Genomic DNA, 24,035 nt, shown 5'->3' on the forward strand with positions numbered 1-24,035 from the left:
GAGATGACGAATTTTGGCAAAGAGATGTATTTATAGACTTAATACACTTGAAACAAATAGCCAAATCGAAAACTGCAGACATTACTAGTGCTTACCCCGCGATAAAACCGTCATAAAAAACGTGTTCATTGTCAGCTGCCTCGAAGGACACAAAAATCAGTGAAATGTAGGCTAAACTGACAATGGAGTGAAGTGCAGAAATCTCAACTAGCAAGCAAGTCGCAACAATGAAGAAAATGGGTGCGTGCGAGTTCACGCGAAGGGGGGAATTCTGTCAGGTGGAGATGTTCGGCACAACACCGGCAACCTGAAGTTTAAACAAGTGTGCAAACAATATAAACACAGAGCTCTCATCTGATTGGCCAGTAAGCCATCAATCATAGGCGTAACAAGATAGGGATCTCCACTCATAACAATATCATACGTTTTGCAAATTGGTACATATTGTACGAATTACAGTTCCTAACATATCATATGCATTGTAATTCGTAAGATACCATACAACATGAATGAGGGACATCCACAAATAAATACATACCATACGAAACTTAACATATCATAGCCTACTAATTGGAGTCTTCCAGAGTTGCGTTTACTATTTTAAGTTTATCCCTGAGTCAAGGCAAGGTTGTAGCACACCCTATATTTTATGTTGCACGTTCAGTCTCGGTGATGTCAACACAGCGGTAGGTAGGCCTAATGCGTCGGTAGTGCAGTATACTTCCTGGTAAATTAACGAATTTCTTTGAAAGAACTTTGACTTGAAACTTATTTTTACACATAAAGACGTATGGCATATGCCACGCAATTTACCCAAACTTGACCTTGCTCGTTAAAAATAAAGAATATAGCATTATTAGTCTGAAAATGGGGAGCACGGTGATGGAGTCTAACAAGAAGGATAACTCGAAGAAAAAGGGAATCATACGCATACATATGCCAGTAAGTTCATCAATTATATACGTTGTGTGAGATCTATGGGTATTTGTTACTGTGGCATTGTGTCAATGGCAGACGATGTGGGCGTTGTATTATAACAGTGAGATTAATACAGTAGGCTACGTTAGTGTGTTTGGGCCACAATGTTGCAAAAGATATTGCAACTTCAGCTATGCGCGGGTATCAGCGTTGTTACTGTACGTCAAACCACATGGGCATCCTTTCCAATTGACAGCCTCTAGTCCTCACATTTGAGGTCATGGTGTTTTTTTTTATAGACTTTTGTGTTTTAATTACATCATAATAAAAAACAACACTGCTGTTTTATTTGATATAATCTTAACACACCAGCATTGTTCTTTATCATTCTTGCATGAACTGGAATATTAGAAACAGGCTAATCAAGTCATTACTTAGCCTACTTTTAACATGTTCAAATGGAAGTTAAGAGTACGAGTTGGCTTGTGGGCAATAAGATATCTGATGTTGTCGTTTACAAATGTGAAGAAGAAAAAAAAGATACAAAAATTGTAAGAAAAGGAAGCTAGGCAAACAGCTGGAAGGAAACAATGATCTGGTCTCTGCTCTGCTCTAAACCACTAAGTCATGATTCATTATGGGTGCCTGCATCTTAACTAGGGCAACACGGAGGAGAGAGCGGAGGAGTCATGATTAATTGGATTTCAGAGTATTATTCTGGTTTCTCTCACATCATGTTCTCTGTGCTCAAGTTAACGAAGTTACTCGCATTAGCATCATATCAACCTGGTTTAACCTGAAACAATGCTGTACAGTGAGCACAGTGTTAAGTCTGTTTTTTAAATATATTTTTTTATTTAACAAGGAAAAGCCCATTGAGACCCAGTCTCTTTTTCAAGGGAGACCTGGCCAAGAAGGCAGCAACAATCAATGCATTACAGAATTAAAACATACAATAATACCATACAACATGATCCAGCCCCCCAAAAAACATTTACACTCCTTCATAACAGAGTCTCCATCAATATTTTAAATTAATTCAGTGGCACTAACATATCTAGATAAAGCATGGATTGTAGACTATTCCATGCCTCTGGTGTGCAAGAAGAGAAGGCAGTCTTGCCTAATACTGTGAATGTCCTGAGGACTTTAAGTAGCAACCCCCTAGCAGGTATGGTAACTGCTGGGGGTGAAGGAGGCCAGACTACAGAGGTAAAGAGGGAGTTTACCCAAAAGGGCTTTGTAGATGAACACATACAAATGTATCTTTCTGAGCATATAAAGTGAGGTTCAACCTACCATTTGATACAAGGTGCAATGGTGGGTGAGTGACTTGGCATTTGTAATAAAGTGCAAGGGTGCATGATAAACAGAGTCCAGTCTCTGTAAGACAGAGGAGTTGCATGCATATACAACAAGTCACCATAATCAATTACAGAGAGAAAAGTGGCCTGAACAAGCTTCTTTCTAGCAATAAGCGTGAAGCAAGCCTTAATACGAAAGTAAAAACCCAATTTCAATTTAAGCTTCCTCACAAGATTATCCATATGAACTTTAAAGGACAACTTGTCATCAAACCATACACCTACAGTTGAAGTCGGACGTTTACAGACACCTTAGCCAATTACATTTAAACTCAGTTTTTCACAATTCCTGACATTTAATCCGAGTAAAAATTCCCTGGCTTAGGGCATAAAAGACCACCACTTTATTTTAAGAATGTGAAATGTCAGAATAATTGTAGAGAGAATGACTTATTTCCGCTTTAATTTCTTTCATCACATTATCCAGTGGGTCAGCAGTTTACATACACTCAATTAGTATTTGGTAGCATTGCCTTTAAATTGTTTAACTTGGGTCAAATGTTTGGGTAGCCTTCCACAAGCTTCCCACAATAAATTGGGTGAATTTTGGCCCATTCCTCTTGACAGAGCTGGTGTAACTGAGTCAGGTTTGTAGGCCTCCTTGCGCGCACACGCTTTTTCAGTATTGCTCACACATTTTCTATAGGATTGAGGTCAGGGCTTTGTGATGGCCACTCTAACACCTTGACTTTGTTGTCCTTAAGTCATTTTGACACAACTTTGTAAGTATGCTTGGGGTCATTGTCCATTTGCGACCAAGCTTTAACTTCCTGACTAATGTCTTGAGATGTTGCTTCAATATATCCACATAATTTTCTTTCTTCATGATGCCATCTATTTTGTGAAGTGCACCAGTCCCTCCTGCAGCAAAGCACCCCCACAACATGATGCTGTCACCCCTGTGCTTCACGATTGGGATGGTGTTCTTCGGCTTGCAAGCCTCCCCCTTTTACACCAAACATAACGATGGTCATTATGGCCAAACGGTTCTGTTTTTGTTTCATCAGACCAGAGGACATTTCTCAAAAAAGTACGATCTTTGTCCCCATGTGCTGTTGCAAACCGTAGTCTGGCTTTTTTTAATGGCATTTTTGGAGCAGTGGCTTCTTCCTTGCTGAGCGGCCTTTCAGGTTATGTCAATATAGCACTTGTTTTACTGTGGATATAGATGCTTTTGTACCTGTTTCCTCCAGCATCTTCACAAGGTCCTTTGCTGTTGTGCTGGGATTGATTTGCACTTTTCGCAGAGTACGTTAATCTCTAGGAGACAGAATGCATCTCCTTCCTGAGTGGTATGACGGCTGTGTGGTCCCATGGTGTTTATACCTCTGTACTATTATTTGTACAGATGAACGTGGTACCTTCAGGTGTTTGGAAATTGCTTCCAAGGATGAATCAGACTTGTGGAGGACTACAATTGATTTATTTGGATTTTTCCATGATGTCATGCAAAGAGGCACCGAGTTTGAAGGAAGGCCTTGAAATACATCCACAGGTACACCACCAATTGACTCAAATGATGTCAATTAGCCTAATAGAAGCTTCTAAAGCATTTTCTGGAATTTTCCAAGCTGTTTAAAAGGCACAGTCAACTTGGTGTATATAAACTTCTGACCCACTAGAATTGTGATACAGTGAATTAATCTGTCTGTAAACAATTGTTGGAAAATTACTTGTCATGCACGAAGTAGATGTCCTAACCAACTTGCCAAAACTATAGTTTGTTAACAAGAAATTTGTGAAGTGGTTGAAAAACGAGTTTTAATGACTCCAACCTAAGTATGTAAACTTCCGACTTCAACTCTAGGTATTTGTAGGACACCATTTTTTCAAAGGATAAGCCACCAGATGTGACAATGCTAACCTTTTCTGGCAGAGTTCGAGCTCTGCTAAAGATCATGAATTTAGTTTTTTGTACATTCAAGACTAGTTTGAGACCATAAAGGGAGGCCTGCAGTGACTGAAAAGCAGTCGTGAGCTCTTCAACAGCCTGAACCAGAGAAGGAGCACATGATTATATGACTTTATCATCTGCATATACAGTTCTGTGAAAAAGTATTTGCTCCCTTCCTGATTTCTTATTATTTTGCACATGTCACACTTAAATGTTCATCAAACACATTTAAATATTACACAAATATAACCCAAGTAAACACAAAATGCAGTTTAAGTGATCATTTTATTTATTAAGGGAAAAAAGCTATCCGAAACTTCATGGCCCTATGTGACAAAGGAGACGCAATCAAGCGTTTGCGATAACTGGAAATGAGTCTTTCACATCGCTGTGGAGGAATTTTGGCCCACTCTTCTTTGCAGAATTGTTTTAATTCAGCCACATTGGAAGGTTTTCGAGCATGAACCGCCTTTAAGGTCAAGCCACAGCATCTCAATCTGATTCAAGTCCGGACTTTGAGTAGGCCACTCCAAAACCTTAATTTAGTTTTTTTTAAGCCATTCAGAGGTGGACTTGCTGGTGTGTTTTGGATCATTGTCCTACTGCATAACCCAAGTGCGCTTCAGCTTGAGGTCATGAACTGATGGCCAGACATTCTCCTTCAGGATGTTTTGGTAGAGAGCAAAATTCATGGTTCCATCAATCACAGCAAGTCGTCCAGGTTCTGAAGCAGCAAAGCAGCCCCAGACCATCACACCACCACCATATTTGACTGTTGGTATGATGTTCTTTTTCTGAAATGTTGTGTTACTTTTACGCCAGATGTAACGGGATGCACACCTTCCAAAAAGTTCAACTTTTGTCTCGTCAGTCCACAGAATATTTTCCCAAAAGATGTTGTTTTTTTGTTGCCAAAAGTGAGACGAGCCTTTATGTTCTTTTTGGTCAGCAGTGGTTTTCTCCTTGGAACTCTGCCATGGATGCCATTTATGCCCAGTCTCTTTCTTATGATTAAGTCATGAACACTGACCTTAACTGAGGCAAGTGAAGCCTGCAGTTCTTTAGATGTTGTTGTGGGTTCTTTTGTGACCTCTTGGATGAGTTGTCGCTGCGCTCTTGGGGTAATTTTGGTAGGCCGGGCACTCCTGGGAAGGTTCACCACTGTTTCAAATTTTCTCCAATTGTAGATAATGGCTTTTGCTGTGGTTTGCTGGAGTCCCAAAGCTTTAGAAATGGCTTTGTAACCCTTTCCAGACTGATAGATGTCAATTAATTTGTTTGTCATCTGTTCCTGAAGTTCTTTGGATCATAGCATGATGTTCTTCTTTTTGAGATCTTTTGGCCTACTTCACTTTGTCAGACAGGTTCTATTTAAGTGAGTTCTTGATTCAACAGGTCTGGCAGTAATCAGGCCTGGGAGTGGCTAGTGAAATTGAACTTGGCTTTCCAAAAAATGTGATTAACCACAGAAAAATCATGATTTAACACGGGGGGCAATTACTTAGTCACATAGGAACATGAAGGTTCGGATAGCTTTTTTCCCTTAATAAATAACATTATCACTTAACCCGAGTAAACACAAAATGCAGTTATCTTTGTGTAATATTAAAATTGGTTTGATCTGAAACATTTAAGTGTGACAAATGTGCAAAAAAATAAGAAATTAGAAAGGGGGCAAATACTTTGTCACAGCACTGTAGATGCTGGGTAGCCTAGTGGTTAGGGCGGCAGGGTAGCCTAGTGGTTAGAGCGTTGGACTAGTAACCGGAAGGTTGTGAGTTCAAACCCCCGAGCCGACAAGGTACAAATCTGTCGTTCTGCCCCTGAACAGGCAGTTAACCCACTGTTCCCAGGCCGTCATTGAAAAATAAGAATGTGTTCTTAACTGAATTGCCTGGTTAAATAAAAAAAAAAAAAAAAAAGGTAAAAATTAACTTGTAAGTCGCTCTGGATAAGAGCGTCTGCTAAATGACTTAAATGTAAATGTAAATGTAATGTAACTTTGCTGGTTGCATCCCATTTCCCAAATCATTAATAAAAATTGAGAACAACACAGGAGCTAAAATGGAACCCTGGGGCACACCTCTATTAATCTCAAGAAAGCTGGACTTGTAATTGTTAGTATATACACATTGTGTTCTGTCATAAAAAGAATTCCTAAATCAATTTACTTCCCCTTCACTGTCTAGCTAGCAACAATTCATGGCCAACTGAATCAAACGCCTTAAATCCACAAACATAGGATCACAATTAAGGTGCTGGCAGGCGAGCATCATATGGGTTGTCTTTGGGTGCGTTCGTGAATTCAGAGAGTTGTCAGATTGTCAATTAGTAAATTCAGAGCGGTGGGTTCTCGGAGTGTTCAGAGTGCACACTAGAAGCTCTGTCAGAGGAGTAGGGTTGATACAAGCGTTCTGACCTCACAATGGCAGCCAAGACTAAAGCTAACTACTTCCAGACACAAATGAGAGAACACCTCACTCTGACCATTTTACTCACCCTAGCAGAGGTGGTTAGGCTGTTTACATGTTATCTAGAGTGTTGGTGACTGTAACTGTGCTGTTGGAAACAATGAATTTACGAATGAGAGTGCTCTGAAATCTGAGTAGAAAGCCAGTGAATTTAGGAACGCATCCTTTGATTCCTCAGAGACAAAATTGATTACTTCAATAGCTGACCATGATTGATGAACTATACTGAACAAAAATATAAACGCAACATGTAAAGCGTTGGTCCCATGTATCATGAGCTAAAATAAAAGATCCCGGAAATGTTCCATATGCACAAAAAGCTTATATCTCTGAATTCACTGTAATTAGGATTCTCCAAGCCCTGATGCTGCTGCTGGACATCAGTATCCTACCAAATTTGCTAACTGCCTGGTATTCAGCACTCTATTGTCACTCTAATCACTCTGACATCAATGCAAATATATGCACAGTGGCTAGGAAAAACTCCCTAGAAAGGCCTGAACCTAGGAAGAAACCTAGAGAGGAACCAAGCTCTGAGGGGTGGCCAGTCCTCTTCTGGCTGTGCCAGGTGGAGATAACAGAACATGGCCAAGATGTTCAAACGTTCATAGATGACCAGCAGGGTCAGATAATAATAATCAGTGGCAACAGGTCAGCACCTCCGGAGTAAATGTTAGTTGGCTTGTCATAGCCAATCATTCAAAGTTAGAGACAGCAGGTGCGGTACAGAGAGAGTCCAAAATAGCAGGTCCGGGACAAGGTAGCAGTGAACAGGTCAGGGTTCCATAGCCGCAGGCAGAACAGTTGAAACTGTAGCAGCAACATGACCAGGTGGACTGGGGTCAGCAAGGAGTCATCAGGCCAGGTAGTCCTGAGGCATGGTCCTAGGGCTCAGGGCCTCTGAGAGAAGAGCGGGAAAATAAAAATTAAGAATTAGAGAGAGCATACTTAAATTCACGCAGGACACCGGATAAGACCGGAGAAATACTCCAGGTATAACAGACTGATCCTAGCTCCCCAACATAAACTATTGCAGCATAAATACTGGAGGCTGAGACAGGATCCCGTCAGTGACTCAACCCTCTCAAGTGACGCACCCCTCCTAGGGATGGCACGGAAGAGCACCAGTAAGCCAGTGACTCAGCCCCCGTAATAGGGTTAGAGGCAGAGAATCCGAGTGGAGAGAGGGGAACCTGCCAGGCAGAGACGGCAAGGGCGGTTCGTCGCTCCAGTGCCTTTCTGTTCAGCTTCATACCCCTGGGCCAGACTACACTCAATCATAGGACCTACTGAAGAGATGAGTCTTCAATAGACTTAAAGGTCGAGACCGAGTCTCCGTCTCTCACATGGGTAGGCAGACCATTCCATAAAAATGGAGCTCTATAGGAGAAAGCCCTGCCTCCAGCTGTTTGCTTAGAAATTCTAGGGACAATGAGGCCTGCATCTTGTGACCGTAGCACACGTGTAGGTATGTACGGAAGGCGCAAAACGGAAAGATAGGTAGGAGCAAGCCCATGTAATGCTTTGTAGGTTAGCAATAAAACCTTTAAATCAGCCCTAGCTTTTACATGAAGCCAGTGTAGAGAGGCTACCACTGGAGTAATATGATACATTTTTTGGTGTTCTAGTCAAGATTCTAGCAGCCGTGTTTAGCACTAACTGAAGTTTATTTAGTGCATTATCCAGGTAGCCAGAAAGTTGAGCATTGCAGTAGTCTAATCTAGAAGTGACAAAACCATGGATAAATTTTTCTGCATAATTTTTGGACAGAAAGTTTATGATTTTTGCAATGTTACGAAGATGGAAAAAAGCTGTCCTTGAAATATTATTTGTATGTTTGTCAAAAGAGAGATCAGGGTCCAGAGTAACGAGGTCCTTCACAGTTTTATTTGATATGACTGTACAACCATCAAGATTAATTGGCAGATCCAACAGAATATCTCTTTGTTTCTTGGGACCTAGAACTAGCGTCTCTGTTTTGTCCGAGTTTAAATTTAAAACATTTGCCGACATCCACTTCCTTATGTCTGAAACACAGGCTTCCAGGGAGAGCAATTTTGGGGCTTCACCATGTTTCATCTAAATGTACAGCTGTGTATCGTCCGCATAGCAGTGAAAGCTAACATTTATGTTTCCGAATGACATCACCATGAGGTAAAATATATCGTGACAACAATAGTGGTCCTAAAATGGAACCTTGAGGAACACCGAAATGTACAGTTGATTTATCAGAAGATTGCCGAGAAAACAGAGTGATGGCCTCTACTAAAAAGAGGAGGATCCCATCAGCTTTCTATAGGCTAGGCCTACTATATTTATTTCTCAACTCTACTAATATAAGCACATTGCTTATATTTACAACAGGAATATAGCCTACCTGGCTGGCAAGAAAATTAACCACGGGAAAAGCATCCTCCATTTGCTATTTAAGTGCATAGATTACATGTATTGTTGGATGCATAATGGTCCATTCTAAATCCAAACAAATTTCACACATACACTAAATAATATATGTAAAGATTAAATCAAGAATAGTCATTTGGGTGACTATTAGCCTATCACTTGTGAATTATATATTATCACTTGTGGATGATGCCCAGCTTAAGAAACAATGTCTTTTTTTGCCACTTTTTAGAATCCTAGTCATTAACCTCATGTAGCCGAGCCCATAGGCCTATATGTTTTGATAAGGTTTGTATCACAACTAAACTGGCCAAATAGAATTAAGCTCAAGTCACCATGAAAATGCACCTTTATAATAAAAGCATTACATGCATAATTGCATTTGCGGTCACTTTTGATAATGGTGTTTTACGCTAATGGAGCATTTAAGCTTATAGCCTACTTCCATGTGCACATTGCTGCACTTATAATGTGAAGAAATAGCCTGATAATTTATCAACATTTTAAACTAAATGTTCTAATCTGTTGCATCAGCCACAAGTTTTGTTGATGCTAGCGGTTATATTAATTTGGGATCTATCGCATCCCACAACTGTCCCAGACTGTTTGGAATATTTATTTCTCGCACACAACAGAATAGTAGATTTTTAGGGTGCATTACAGCCACACGAAGGGGGTGCAGTAGGGAAATTTTAGGCATTATCAAGTGCTTGTGGAATTGTGAATGAGTAATTGATGTAGTGTGTACAGCCTGCGCAAAAAAAACTAAGCAGAACTCATGCCTTTTCAAGCAACGTTTTTCAAATCATTATTAGAGTGGCATGATGAAGCCTTACAATGAATAAACATCTAAACATATAGCCCAAGGTTACATTAATAACTCAAAATGAAGCATAGAGGAATGAATACCTATTTCTTTGTTAACCACTCAACACAGAATAGCCGCATGTGCGCACTCCCTCATTGTTTGGGTAAAATATATTTTCTATTTTATTCAGCTTTGTTCAATTGTATTCTTAATACTATAAAATAATGCAACAGAATTCTAAGAAAATCTTGTCGGCTAAATTAACTAGTGTAGCCCACAGTCAATTGGCATAGCCAGATCAGGACCTAACATAAGGACAACTCACAGTATGCTATTCTGTTCATCTGAAATAGACTACATTTTCTTCATATTATTCTTTTTTTTTAGCCCTGTCTAAAATAAATAATGGATTTATTGTGAAGTGTAGGCTATATTACATGGATTAATTAGACTTTTTAAAATGTAGATGTTCCAAAGGTCTGCATCGGTGGGCGAGCCAGGAGATGCTAAATGTGTTTATGTTAATTAACGGTCAATGAGACGACCGTGAGGAGACAGTTATTTGCTTGACAATCACTGGCTGATGAAATTTCATGACCACCACAGCCCTATCCACAGCCCTAATTTTTAAAATGTATCTGTGACCAACAGATGCAGATCTGTATTCCCAGTCATGTGAAATCCATAGATTAGGACTTAATGAATATTTAAAAAATTGACTGATTTCCTTATGAACTGTAACTCAGTAAAATCTTTGAAATTGTTGCATGCTGCAATTACAGTGCATTCGGAAAGCATTCAGACCCCTTGACTTTTTCCACATTTTGTCACGTTACAGCCTTATTCTAAAATGGATTACCTACATTTGTTCCCATCAATCTAAACACAATACGCCATAATAACCCCAGAAGCGAAAACAGGGTTTTAGACATTTTTGCAAATCTATATAAAAAACAAAAAACAGATACCTTAATTACATAAGTATTCAGACCCTTTGCAATGAGACCCAAAATTGAGCTCAGGTGTATCCTGTTGCCATTGATCATCCTTGAAGCCCACCTCTGGTAAATTCAAATGATTGGACATGATTTGGAAAGGCACACACCTGTCTATATAAGGTCCCACTGTTGACAGTGCATGTCAGAGCAAAAACCAAGCCATGAGGTCGAATTGTCTGTCGAGCTCTGAGACAGGATTGCGAGGCACAGACTTTGGAAATCTGGGGAAGGGTATCCAAACATTTCTGCAGCATTGAAGGTCCCAAAGAACACAGTGGTCTCCATCGTTCTTAAATTGAAGAAGTTTAGAACCACCAAGACTCTTTGTAGAGCTGGCCGCCTGTCCAAACTGTGTAATCGGGGCAGAAGGGCCTTGGTCAAGGAGGTGACCAAAAACCCGATGGTCACTCTGACAGAGCTCCAGAGTTCCTCTGTGGAGATGGGAGAACCTTCCACAAGGACAACCATCTCTGCAGCACTCCATTAATCAGACCTTTATGGTAGAATGGCCAGATTGAAAAGGCACATGACAGCCCGCTTGGAGTTTGCCAAAAGGCACCTAAAGATTCTCAGACCATGAGAAACAAGATTCTCTGGTCTGATGACACCAAGATTGAACTTGTTGGTCTAAATGCCAAGCATCACGTCTGGAGGAAAACATGGCACTGTCCCTATGGTGAAGCATGGTGTTGGCAGTATCATGCTGTGGGGATATTTTTCAGTGGCATGAACTGGGAGACTATTCAGGATCGAGGGAACGATGAACAGAGCAAAAAGAGATCCTTGATTAAAAACCTGCTCCAGAGCACTCAGGACCTCGGACTGGGACGGAGGTTCACCTTTCAGCAGGACAACGACCCTAAGCACACAGCTAAAACAATGCAGGAGTGGCTTTGGGACAAGTCTCTGAATGTCCTTGAGTGGCCCAGCTAGAGCCCGATCTAATATCTATGGAGAAACCTGATAACAGCTGTGTAGCAACATGCTCATGTAGGTATTCTTTGGATGATATCCATCGTTGGAGCAGTCCCGTGCCTTTCCTTGCCCCTTCCAGGAGTAATGTATGGATTAAAAAATACCTCTAGACATGTTTATACATATCTGCTTTTCCATGCAATTACATTGGTTTATTGCTACGAAATATTTACTTTTCACCTTTGAAACCTGATGATTGGCATGCACAACTTGGATGCTCTACACTGATATACAATTATCACAATCTTCCTACCATCATATCTAAGCCAATATGACACCATAACAACTTGATTGGAGCTACACAACACATTTCCCTGCCTCTCGTCATGAGCTGCCAGTCCATGATCCCGGGCCAGATTAATCGAATCGGCTCTCTGCTTGCTTAAATTGTGTGCCATGCTATGCACAGTCAAAAGAAAATGACATGCTTGCTAACTCGGTTAGCTATGTGATTAAATTAGTATTTTTCAACAAGTCAACTGTTTTAGACTATTTATCTTGCTTGGTTTAAATATAAATACACATTCAATCAGTACTGAGTGAATGAACAAAATAATTTTGGAACGAACACTTCCAGACAGTTAATCTAAATGCTCTTTCAAAGTCAATGTTTTAGGAACAGAGTTCGTAGTGTAATGGTTTAGTTTCCTTCCGTGGATCTGAAGATGGTGGGTTCGCCTACCGTAGGATAAACTTTTACAATTATTTTGTTCATAGTTTTGACAGCCCCCTCCCGACACACACTTATTTTCATTTATAAGGTGGCCTTTCGGTTCGTGGAGTGGCAGTGAGTGTGGTGGTGTGAACTACTGCATGTGTTTTGCTAGAACGGAGGTGAGACCAGCTCTCAGACTCAAAGAGGAGGTCGATGCACGCCATCTCTATGGTACTGCCCAGGGACACAGTGCTTTATGGCAGAGAGGCAGATTGTGGGACTGCCACGGAGAAATGCAAGCTGTTCCATGTGGAGCTGACAAACGACGTAACGTAAACATCGCCTTAGTCCGTACAATTGCCCGTATTTTAGCGCCCCAAAAAACGTAATACTTCCAGATCAACTGTAATGTCAATACCATTGTAAAGCACAATTTCTCCCCTTTCCAACATAATCAATTACATGACCTAAACGCTGCCTGTTTCTGCATAATTTAAGCAGGCAATGAGCCCCGTCGGGTCTTTTTTTTAAATGGCAGGTGGGGAAGTGAAACTAATGTGTGATAGTGAGAAGGAGAGATGTCCTGTGGGAAAACTGCTTTTTTCCCCCCACTTGATCTGTCCAACTTATCACCTTATCGCCTCTAAAATGTAAATGAAACACTAAAAGTTTATATGTGTCATTACATACCCATTTACCTACCTAAATACCTATTTCATTACATACCTATACCTATTTGAAGGTTTGTGTCGAATTTGAATCAGATTTTTAGGGCGCTGCTAAAGTGATCTTAGAAGTAAACAGCGGCTTTGAGAATGATGATCGCATGCAATGATGACGGGAAAAAAAATGACTAGGTATCCCCCCTTACCCCGTCATTGTCCATTTCTTGAATAGAAACCTAGTTCACACCCCCGATTTTGACATCTACACAGTCGCTACAGTCCCATTTAGTTTTTTTTGTAGCCTCGTTTGACTGTTGCGGTTGCGCACATTTGTACGGAATGGGGCGAGTTTACATTAGGCTAATTCATTTGCACCCAGTAGACATAGTACTTCACACACTATCAACACTTAAAATGTACTGTAGCTACTGTAATAGGTCAAAGCTGTGTGCTGGAAAACACATTAGCATTGTGATGCTAATGTCAGTTTCTTTTCTTTTTTGGCTTCAGACCAATGCCTACTTCTCACTTAAAACAGTCTTTTGTTGTTGTTTTTAATACAGAACAGTATGAGGAAACCCAATCCTTGCTATGAGGAAGAATATAGGGTAAATATATTTCCTGGTTATGTCATGCCCCAGTAGTGGTTTAACATGTTTCTCCTCTTTTAGAGGTTAACATGTCTTGGAGGAAGCACATTTTAAAGTGTTAAAGATTGAACCTAAAACTGTAAATTACAGTAAATCGGCCAATCAATCACTGTCTGGGCGTAACAAAGATAGTCAAAATTGGCTAAAATGTTGACTACCCTTAACGTATTGATGATGGTGTTGAGAAAGAAATGCTGCATGTCATAACATGCCAGTTTGTTATTCTGAGGCATGTCCTGAATGTTAAGTGATCAGCCTTTAGTATTATCTCATTGACAGTTTGACACAAGCCTTCCCTGTCTGTCTGCAGGACCTTAGGGCTTTTACCTCCCCCATACTGGATGCTGAGTCTGGTGGCTCGGAAAAGGATGGCTCTCCTAAGGTAAATTGTCTTCTCTTCATACTCATGTTTACACACAATGAAATTACTCTTGACTAACAGCGTTGTGATTCTCACCTTTTACCTGTCATTTTTATAGTTTTAAGTTATCTGAGCATCGTGTTTGGACACAGGCAGTGGGACAGACAGACAATCATTGTTCCCGGAGCCCTCTGCTGTAATGAAAAGGGCTGAGGGGAGGGAGTGTCGTGGCACTGTTAAAGAAGTGGGTGGATGTCTGACAATCACCTGTGAAAATAGATCTCACATGACAGTCGGTTGGAGATGTCATGGTAGAGGTCCCTCTGGACATATGAAGGTTGTTCTGCAGAAGCTCAGGTTTATACTGAAAGATCAAACCAAACCGTATGAATGCAAGGTAATCATCAAATTAAATTGGATCAAATCTCATTTTATTCATCACATGCTTCGTAAACCACAGGTTTAGACTATAACCGTGAAATGCTTACTTACAGACCCTTCCCAACAATGCAGAGAGGATGAAAATAGAGGAATATTAGAAAAAAAGTAATGACACGTAATAATAAATACACAATGAGTAACGATAACTTGCTTATACACACGGGGTACCAGTACTAAGTCAATTTGCAGGGGTACGAGGTAATTGAGGTAGATACAGTGCATTCGCAAAGTTTTCAGACCCCTTTACCACGTTTTGTTACGTTACAGCCTTATTCTAAAATTGATTAAATTAAAGTTTTTCCTCATCTTTCTATACACAATACCCCATAATGACAAAGTGAAAACAGGTTTTTAGATATTTTAGAAATGTATTAAAATGTTAAAAAACTGATACCTTATTTACATAAGGATTCAGACCATTTGCTACCTGTCTCGAAATTCAATTGATTGGACATGATTTGGAAAGGTACACCTGTCTATATAAGGTCCCACAGTTGACAGTGCATGTCAGATCAAAAACCAAGCCATTAGGTCGACGGAATTGTCCGTAGAGCTCCGAGACAGGATTGTGTTGGCATTGATCTGGGGAATGGTAACACAAACTTTCTGCAGCATTGAAGATCCCCCCCCAAAACACAGTGGCCTCCATCATTCTTAAATGGAAGAAGTTTGGAACCACCAACAGCTCTTCCTACAGCTGGCTAGATTAAACCAAGATTTAAATCTTTGGCCTGAATGCCAAGGCTCGCGTCTGGAGGAAACCTGATACCATCCCTGGGAATATTTTTCTCATTGGCAGGGACAGGGAGAATAGTCAGGATCGAGGGAAAGATGAACAGAGCAAAGTACAGAGAAATCTTGGATGAAAACCTGCTCCAGAGCACTCAGCACCTCAGAAGAAGACTCGGGGCTCTAATCTCTGCCAAAGGTGCTTCAAGAAAGTGCTGAGTAAAGGGTCTGAATACTTATGTTTATTTTTTTATTTTACCTTTATTTAACCAGGCAATTCAGTTCAGAACAGATTCTTATGTTCAATGACGGCCTAGGAACAGTGGGTTAACTGCCTGTTCAGGGGCAGAACGGCAGATTTGTACCTTGTCAGCTCGGGGGTTTTGAGCTTGCAACCTTCCGGTTACTAGTCCAAAGCTCTAACCACTAGGCTACCCTGCCGCCCCGTAAATGTAAATGAGACATTTCTGTTTTTTTTATTTTTAATACATTTACAAACATTTCTAAACTGTTTTTGCATTGTCATTATGGGGTATTATATGGGTTGATGAGGGGGAAAAACCTATTTAATCAGGTTTAGAATAAGGCTGTAACAAAATGTGGAAAAAGTCAAGGGGTCTGAATAATCTCTGAATGCACTGTATGTGCATATAAATGTATAGGCTACAGGATATGTAATGAACAGTAGCAGCAGCGTATGTTTGTGCGAAAAAGGTCAATACAGATAGTCAGGGTAGCTATTTGGTTAATGATTGAACTATAAGCTGTTCAGGGTCCTTTTGGTTCCAGACTTGGTTCATCGGCACCGTTTGCCGTGCGGTAGAAGAGAGAACAGTCTATGACGGGGTGTTTGACTTATTTAAAATAGTAGAAAGTATGTATCAGAGCTGTTTAGACAACTTCTTGGTTGTGCGAGCTCTGGCTAGATTTGTCTCCTTTGGTTGTGAGTTTGGCAGTGATTTTGGTTTTACCTTGTCCTTTTTCTATCATGTTTTTTTTCTACCAACTCCTTAGACTGTGGGTGGGGAAGTGCAAGGAGGCAGTCTCCAGACATGGTCGGATCAAATACAGGAAATTGATCCCTACAAAGCAAACTTCCTCTTTCCTCTCTGTCTTTACATTGTCTGAGTCTTTTTGTCCTTTCACTTATTGATTTTCCCAACAACCTCAGTCTTTTCTCTGAATTCTTAGGATGTGATTGTTCTCATTTTTTTCCTACTGTCCAGAGTATACTATATGTAGTGAATGAACCACCTGTCTTTCCTCGTGTTTTGAATGAGCTGATAGATCTGCGGATAACTCTCATAGGTGACTCGCTTGCCTAAACACGTTCTTTCGCAAGAAGTCGCTGCTAAATGAATAAAGGGGAAACACTAATGTGATAGCTCTGACTACATATGGTTTCAAATCTCACACAAAGAGAAGTGGCTTCACCCAACCCCTGAACATCTCGCCTACAGATGCTGATATCAAGCCTTAGAAATTCCACTCAGGCTCTAATGCAAAAGACATCCAACAGAGACATTTTGTGCTGATGATGGACGTTGTGGTTTCTTTGACTGAAGTCCATAAAGCCTCTGTCATAGTATTTCCAGGTGTTATCCGCCTGGCTGTATAGTGACACTTTGTACACAAATAACCTAGGTATTTGCATGAGTGTATGTAAATGAAATTCCCTCACATCTCCTTTCTTCTATCTCAGGGAGAGTTCTGCTTTCACTCTGCCAGCCTAACTAAAGGACTCTTTGTGAGAGGTTGTGCTCCTGGTGTCAGCCAACCATCTAGTCCCATGTTTGCCCCTGCCCACTCCCAGTCTCAGACCAGTCCGGGCTCATCTAGAACCATCTTCCCCTACCCCTCCACCCACCAGGACCGCTCACCACCCAAGTCGCCCTGCCGCCTCAACTTCAGCGGTATCTTCCGCTCTTCATCCAACTCATCATCCAACTCATCGTCCAACTCATCGTCCAACTCTAGCATCAAGCTCTTCTCTAGGACAAGGAAAGGTAATACAGATAAATATATTTCAAAGAGCCGACTGTGGTTTCCAGTAGTTACATGCTGAAAAACCTCAAGACAGGAAGTTATCAGCATTATTTTGATCTTAGAATTTGATTCTGACAGAATGATCTATTGCTGAATATTGTGCAGATGCGCTGTTGTAATAATATAGAATAAATAGCATGGCAAACACCGGTAGCTCTTTAAAATAAAAAAGTGCTAAAATTCCCTGCAAGAGCTGTAGGGGGCAGCAGTCCCCTCCTTGAAAGCAAACAATGCAAACATAATCTCATTGCCTTGTCCTGAGAATATTCTGGGTCTTTTAGCTTAGAGAGGGCCATACCATATTATTAGAGGACTAGACAGATGGGCTTCCTTCCTCGTTTAGACTTGTATCATCAGTGTCTCTGTCAACTTCTTCTTGGGGTAAAAATATAGAAAGTGACAGAAACAAATAGGACTTTGTTTTGACTTTAATTTCTGGCTTTCATGGATGGACTCTAAAGCAAGCATGTCAGATTGAGTTAATGTATTGTGCTGCTGGCCTCTGGGATTCATTGAACTAGAGTCCAAGCACATTTTTTCTAAGCTGATGTTACAGAATTTTTATGAGGATAAAATTATATTGTTATAATTACAAAATTACATGCAGTCGAGAACACAAAACAATGGTAGTAATTTTGTAAAGACTATTTTACCAAGAAGGAGAGTGGACTCCAGAGTGAAAGAAAAGCAGCCAGCAAGTGCTCAGCATATGTGGGAATCCCTGGTTGAGAGAATGCCACGAGTGTGCAAAGCTGTCATCAAGGCAAAGGGTGGCTAATTGAACAATCTCAAATAAAATCTATTTTCATTGGTTTAACACTTTTTTTTGGTTACTACATGATTCCATATGTGTTATTTCATAGTTTTGATGTCTTCAACTATTATGCTACAATGTAGAAAATAGTAAAAAAGTATTTGAATGACAAGGTGTGTCCAAACCTTTGACCGGTAGTGTATTAGGCTTGCCATAACAAAGGGTTGAATGCTTATTGACTCAAGATATTTCAGCTTTTCATTTTTACAAATTTCTAAAAACATAATTCCACCTCGACATTGAGTTATTGTGTGTAAGCCAGTGACACAAAATCTCAATATAACACATTTCAAATTCAGGGTGTAACACAAAATGTGGAACAATTCAAGGGGGGTGAATACTTTCTGAAGGCACTGTATGTGAAAACAATGCATTTCTACTTCATGTAGAAAAAAAATCTAAAGTTCAAAGTTATTCCTACTGAAATCATCAAAAGCTGAAACATTTTAAAAACATGCATTTCAAATGCTGAAATTTCTGGTGACATAAGAAAATACCCTCTGTCTAGAAATGTATTGTAGGTTTTGAAAATCAGTTTCTTACTTTTAATCCTACCCTGTGATGTCACCGATAAGCATTTTATTTATTTAACCACAGATAATAGAAATGCGCCATTTCCACAGGCACAGACTTTGGAAAATTAATTATACAACCGAACATTGCAGGGTTATGTGCATCCTTTCAAGAGCACACCCTTCTCATTAACCTGTGGTGAGTTATTCACAATTTTCGATGAACAAATAACATTTTTATATGTAAGATAGTTAAATAAAGATTACAATTATTGATCGTTATTATTTGTGCACTGGTCCTATAAGAGCTCTTCGTGACAACTCACACTCACTCGTATGTTTAATAGATGTATCATATAGTGTGTGTGTGTGTGTGTGTGTTTGTGTGGCAAAATGATGGCAAAAAACAACATTTGAGAGTGCGGTGACCCTGGTGCTAGATGGGGCACGCAGCTGGAGGTTGAATGTTTGAAGAGGTACGGGACTATAAAAGTTTTGGGAACCAATGCTGTAGATAATGAATATGAGGTTGAAAAGTGGCGGAATTGCCCTTTTAAGCTCTTCGTTGACAGTACTGGTATAGTTGATGGTCTAATGCAAACTAGTGTGTTGTGCATAGAAATACTTTGGTTAAAAGGTCAGCCATTTTCCCTGGCTGGGATTCACCCATTCTTCCCAGCTCCTATCGAATTGTATTTGTCACATGCGCCGAATACACTAATAAACTAAAGTAAACAATTAAATTAAAAGTAAAACAATAAAATAACAATACCGAGGCTATATACAGGGGGTACCGGTACCGAGTCAATGTGCAGGGGTACAGGTTAGTCAAGGTAATTTGTACATGTAGGTAGAGGTGAAGTGACTATGCAAAAAAGCCTCAAGTGGCTTGTTTGGCAGTTTTATAGTGTAATGCTTAATCTGGGGCCTTAGTTTGGGGAAAGCTCTGTTTTTTTTTCTTGAAGATTGATATGGTGTGGTCATCAACCACACTGAAACTCATTCTGACTGTAGACACAACTCTTCAAGGTTCATGGCAACCAGTGGCCACCAGGGTGTGCTATATCCCCTGTTCTTTGCTTGCTCTGTTCCATCTCTCACATTATGAGAGGTTGTTTGGAGCTGGAACCATGAATGTGTTTTGGATGTCAAGATTGGATTTTTGGTTTTATGCTATAATATAATAAGCTATTTGTCGTTCAAGGTCATTTAAAAATGATTTATGTTGTCATTGAATCAGGTTGATGCCTGTCTGTTCCAATGCCATCCTGGCTGCATTTGTCTCCTGCAAATATAATCAGAATGTCCCTCAGTTTTATAGCTTTTTTACATGTGTTGTTTCCCATAGTCTGGACATTGTCACTCCCTCCCCGTGGCAGGCAACTGTAGCTCTTTCATGCCCTTATCTGGAAAGGCCCAAACAGACTTGTATGAAGCTCTTCAGGCAGGCAGGCAGTCTGCATCTTTCTTTCCCAAGTTCTGTCACTATCTCCCCTTCCCCTTTATACTGTATAATATGGTCAGTAAATTAAGGAAGTGGGTAGTTTTTAGAAATTGCCCCCAATTCACTGAGACCCATGACAATATAGTATAAAATTAAAAAGTGAAGAGAAGTCTAGAGAAAGAAGAAGAAATGCTCATGAAGTATTTTTCTCCATAGTTTATGCAAGCCAAGCATAAAAACAATGGAGGTGTCATAGGTAACACCCTGACTGCATCTCCTCATTCATGCTCTGCCGAGCTGTTTATTGACTTGTTTGGGCTGATCAGTTGTATAACCATTTTGAATGGATCTGGGGTCGTGGAGAAGGCAGTCAATAGTGTCATAACTAACTGGGTCATCGCAGAGCGTCGTGGGGGGGTGTTAGTGTATTGAGTGGAATCCGTGTGATCAGATAAATCTACAGCTGCCAGCCCAGGGAGAGACCATGGGGCCTCCCTTTAGTCAGCTGAGGATGTTTGAGGGGATTTGTGACTGGGCTCAGCACTCTTTTAAGGTCAGTCTTAATGAGTTAGCTAGAGTACTGGGACCGTGATCTGACCTAGCTGTCTCTCTGTTAGGCAGGTGACGTGGTCTGGGGAGTTGACAGATCTTACACAACCTCCATGAGTCACAACAGGTAGGGCTGTGACGGTCATGGAAATTGAGGTTACGGCAGGATTTCCCAAACTCGGTCCCCAGAACCCCCAAGGGGGACACTTTTTTTTAGTTTTTTGCCCTAGCACTACACAGCTGATTAAAATAATCAACTAATCATCACGCTTTGATCATTTGAATCAGATGTGTAGTGTTCGGGGAAGAAACTAAACGTGCACCCCTTGGAGTCCCGAGGCCCGAGTTTGGGAAACTCTAGGATACAGTAATTGGCCAGGCCAATCTACACGGTCACCGACATAACCGTTGGGGGGAGGATTGGAGACTCAAAAGAAACACGTGGCTTTTCTCTGCAACTTCACTATTACCATTACACTTCATTATTATCAGTAGCAATTCATTATTATTATTATTCAAGTTATTACCTTTAAATATTATTAGTCTAGTATATTAATTAAGAAATTGGTCAGATTGGTGAGGCATTCTGAAAAAAAATACATATTCCGATTTTGACGCACTAAACTATTCATACCAAGTCCGATGCGTGTTTCCTTACACTTTACAGAACAAAAACAAAATAGCCTACATGCAACATGTCCATAGCCTATTTATCAGCGTTGATTAGTCTATAAATTATAACGATTCCGTAACTAATTATACCATGCCAGGTTGAACAGGATTTTTGATTTATTTAACCCCTCCATCTTCTTTGCTACATATACACTACCGTTCCAAATTTTGGGGTCACTTAGACATTTCCTTGTTTTTGAAAGAAACTGTTGTTTTTTTTGTCCATTTTAATATAACATCAAATTGATCAAATCAAAGTTTATTTGTCACGTGCGCCGAATACAACAGGTGTAGACCTTACAGTGAAATGCTTACTTACAGGCTCTAACCAATAGTGCAAAAAAGGTATTAGGTGAACAATAATAAGTAAAGAAATAAAACAACAGTAAAAATCACAGTGAAAAACAGTAGCGAGGCTGTAAAAGTAGCGAGGCTGTAAAAGTAGCGAGGCTGTAAAAGTAGCGAGGCTGTAAAAGTAGCGAGGCTGTAAAAGTAGCGAGGCTACTTACAGACACCGGTTAGTCGGGCTGATTGATGTAGTATGTACATGAATGTATAGTTAAAGTGACTATGCATATATGAAAAACAGAGAGTAGCAGCAGTGTAAAAGAGGGGTTGGGGGGCACACAATGCAAATAGTTTGGGTAGCCATTTGATTACCTGCTCAGGAGTCTTATGGCTTGGGGGTAAAATACAGTGTTTACATTTTTAATGTTGTAAATGACTATTGTAGTTGGAAATTGCTGATTTAAAAAAATATATATATATATTTTTTTTCCCTATGGAATATCTACATAGACGTATAGAGGCCCATTATCAGCAACCGTCACTTCTGTGGCACGTTGTGTTAGCTAATCCAAGTTTATAATTTTAAAAGACTAATTTATCATTAGAAAACCATTTTGCAATTATGTTAGCACAGCTGAAAACTGTTGTCCTGATTAAAGAAGCAATAAACTGGCCTTCTTTAGACTTGAGTATCTGGAGCATCAGCATTTGTGGGTTCGATAAGAGGCTCAAAATGTCCAGAAACAAAGAACTTTCTTCTGAAACTCTTCAGTCTATTCTTGTTCTGAGAAATGAAGGCTATTCCATGTGAGAAATTGCCAAGAAACTGAAGATCTCATACAACACTGTGTACTACTCCCTTCACAGAACAGTGCAAACGGTCTCTAACCTGAATAGAAAGAGGAGTGGGAGGCCCGGTGCACAACTGAGCAACAGGACAAGTACATTAGTGTCTAGTTTGAGAAACAGGCTCCTCAACTGGCAGTACCCGCAGAACACCAGTCTCACCGTCGGTGAAGAGGTGACTCCAGGATGCTGGCCTTCTAGGCAGTGTTCCTCTGTCCAGTGTCTGATCTTTTGCCCATCTTAATCTTTTCTTTTTATTGGCCAGTCTGAGATATGGCTTTCTCTTTGCAACTCTGCCTAGAAAGCCAGCATCCCGGAGTCGCCTCTTCACTGTAGATGTTGAGACTGGTGTTTTGCGGGTACTACTTGAGGAAGCTGCCAGTTGAGAACTTGTGAGGCGTCTGTTGTAGAATTTTATATAATCATTTTAAGTGTTGAATCAAGTGTAGTTTTTTTGTACCAGTTCATCAACCATGTGCCATGGAATTGGTACATCGACAATCTCTTCTCATTTATTTTGCAACCTTTATGGCACAGCTGTCAACATTTTTGTCCTCAAATTAAACTGGTACATTTATCTATTTATGCCAGGTTGAATAGGATTGGCACATTGTCCATTTGACACAACGTTAACGCATTTTAGAGCCAGAACAACCTTGCCGATTGCTGATGAATAATTAATGAAGTCAGACACATCCAGCCTGTTTTATAAGAAGACCAATTTCTTTATTAACTGGCAAGCAATGAAAACGTACATTGTATAAATGAAAGTCCACACATCAAAGATGTTTTACTGAAGAGCAGTAGCCTATAGGCTAGCAATTCTACACCCCCACATTTCTAGCGGATTAGCTGCTCAACATCAAATGACAGTTGGAAAGAGGAAGCGATGTAGACAGACTTAAGTTAGCAAAACAATTGCTTATAATCATTAGTAAACACACCCGCTATTAGGTAAAGTTTGTGTGTATGTGTGTATATGTGTGTGTGTGTGTGTGTGTGTGTGTGTGTGTGTGTGTAGGACTATTTAAATGTATTTGACAGTTATTATATTTTCATGGCGGTTCCACAGTGATTCAATTACCGTTACTGCCCTGACAATCTTTCAAGTCTTTCCCTGGGTGTTCCACTATAAGTAGATGGGGATTTGAATTCTTATGTCACCTTACTGTCTAGTTTAGTTGGATTGAGATATAGTGTGAGTGTGTGTATTCGAAGACAGAGTGAGACCGATGTGGGTATGGTGATTTGAATGTGTTGGGGAGCGAGAAGCAGATGCTTAGCCAATCACTTTGTGTGGCCCTCCCGGGCAGGCCTCCTTTTACAGTCTGCTGACACGCGTGCTATATTAAAGAGACACCATCCAGAGCTGCACCTGACAATTTACAGCAACCAACGCCACTACTAGGGCTCTGCAGAGGGAGAGCAAAATAGAGCAGGGAGAGCGAGAGGAGGAGCAGAGTGAAATTCAGCAGAGAGATTGGAGACCAGAGAGATTTTGATTGAGCTGAAGGGGAGGCAGAGATATTCTG

At 40.3% G+C, this 24,035-nt stretch overlaps 1 protein-coding gene across 3 annotated transcripts in view; it reads left to right on the forward strand.

The window, feature by feature from the left end:
* Window positions 1–646: 646 nt before the first annotated feature.
* LOC135558770 (5'-AMP-activated protein kinase subunit gamma-1-like) overlaps window positions 647–24,035 on the forward strand; it is a 55,691-nt gene continuing 32,302 nt past the window's right edge. Inside the window, exons 1-4 of one of the 3 annotated variants that reach the window (XM_064992883.1) lie at window positions 647–942; window positions 13,715–13,759; window positions 14,112–14,183; window positions 17,035–17,338. In XM_064992883.1, coding sequence (XP_064848955.1) covers window positions 868–942; window positions 13,715–13,759; window positions 14,112–14,183; window positions 17,035–17,338 — 496 coding nt within the window. In that variant the 5' untranslated portion in view covers window positions 647–867. Of the gene's footprint in view, window positions 943–13,714; window positions 13,760–14,111; window positions 14,184–14,299; window positions 14,560–17,034; window positions 17,339–24,035 lie in introns of those variants that run through there. The other 2 variants (XM_064992884.1, XM_064992882.1) reach the window with 2 other exon arrangements.

The sequence above is a fragment of the Oncorhynchus masou genome, chromosome 17, assembly GCF_036934945.1.
Source record: "Oncorhynchus masou masou isolate Uvic2021 chromosome 17, UVic_Omas_1.1, whole genome shotgun sequence".
Classification (NCBI taxonomy): domain Eukaryota; kingdom Metazoa; phylum Chordata; class Actinopteri; order Salmoniformes; family Salmonidae; genus Oncorhynchus; species Oncorhynchus masou.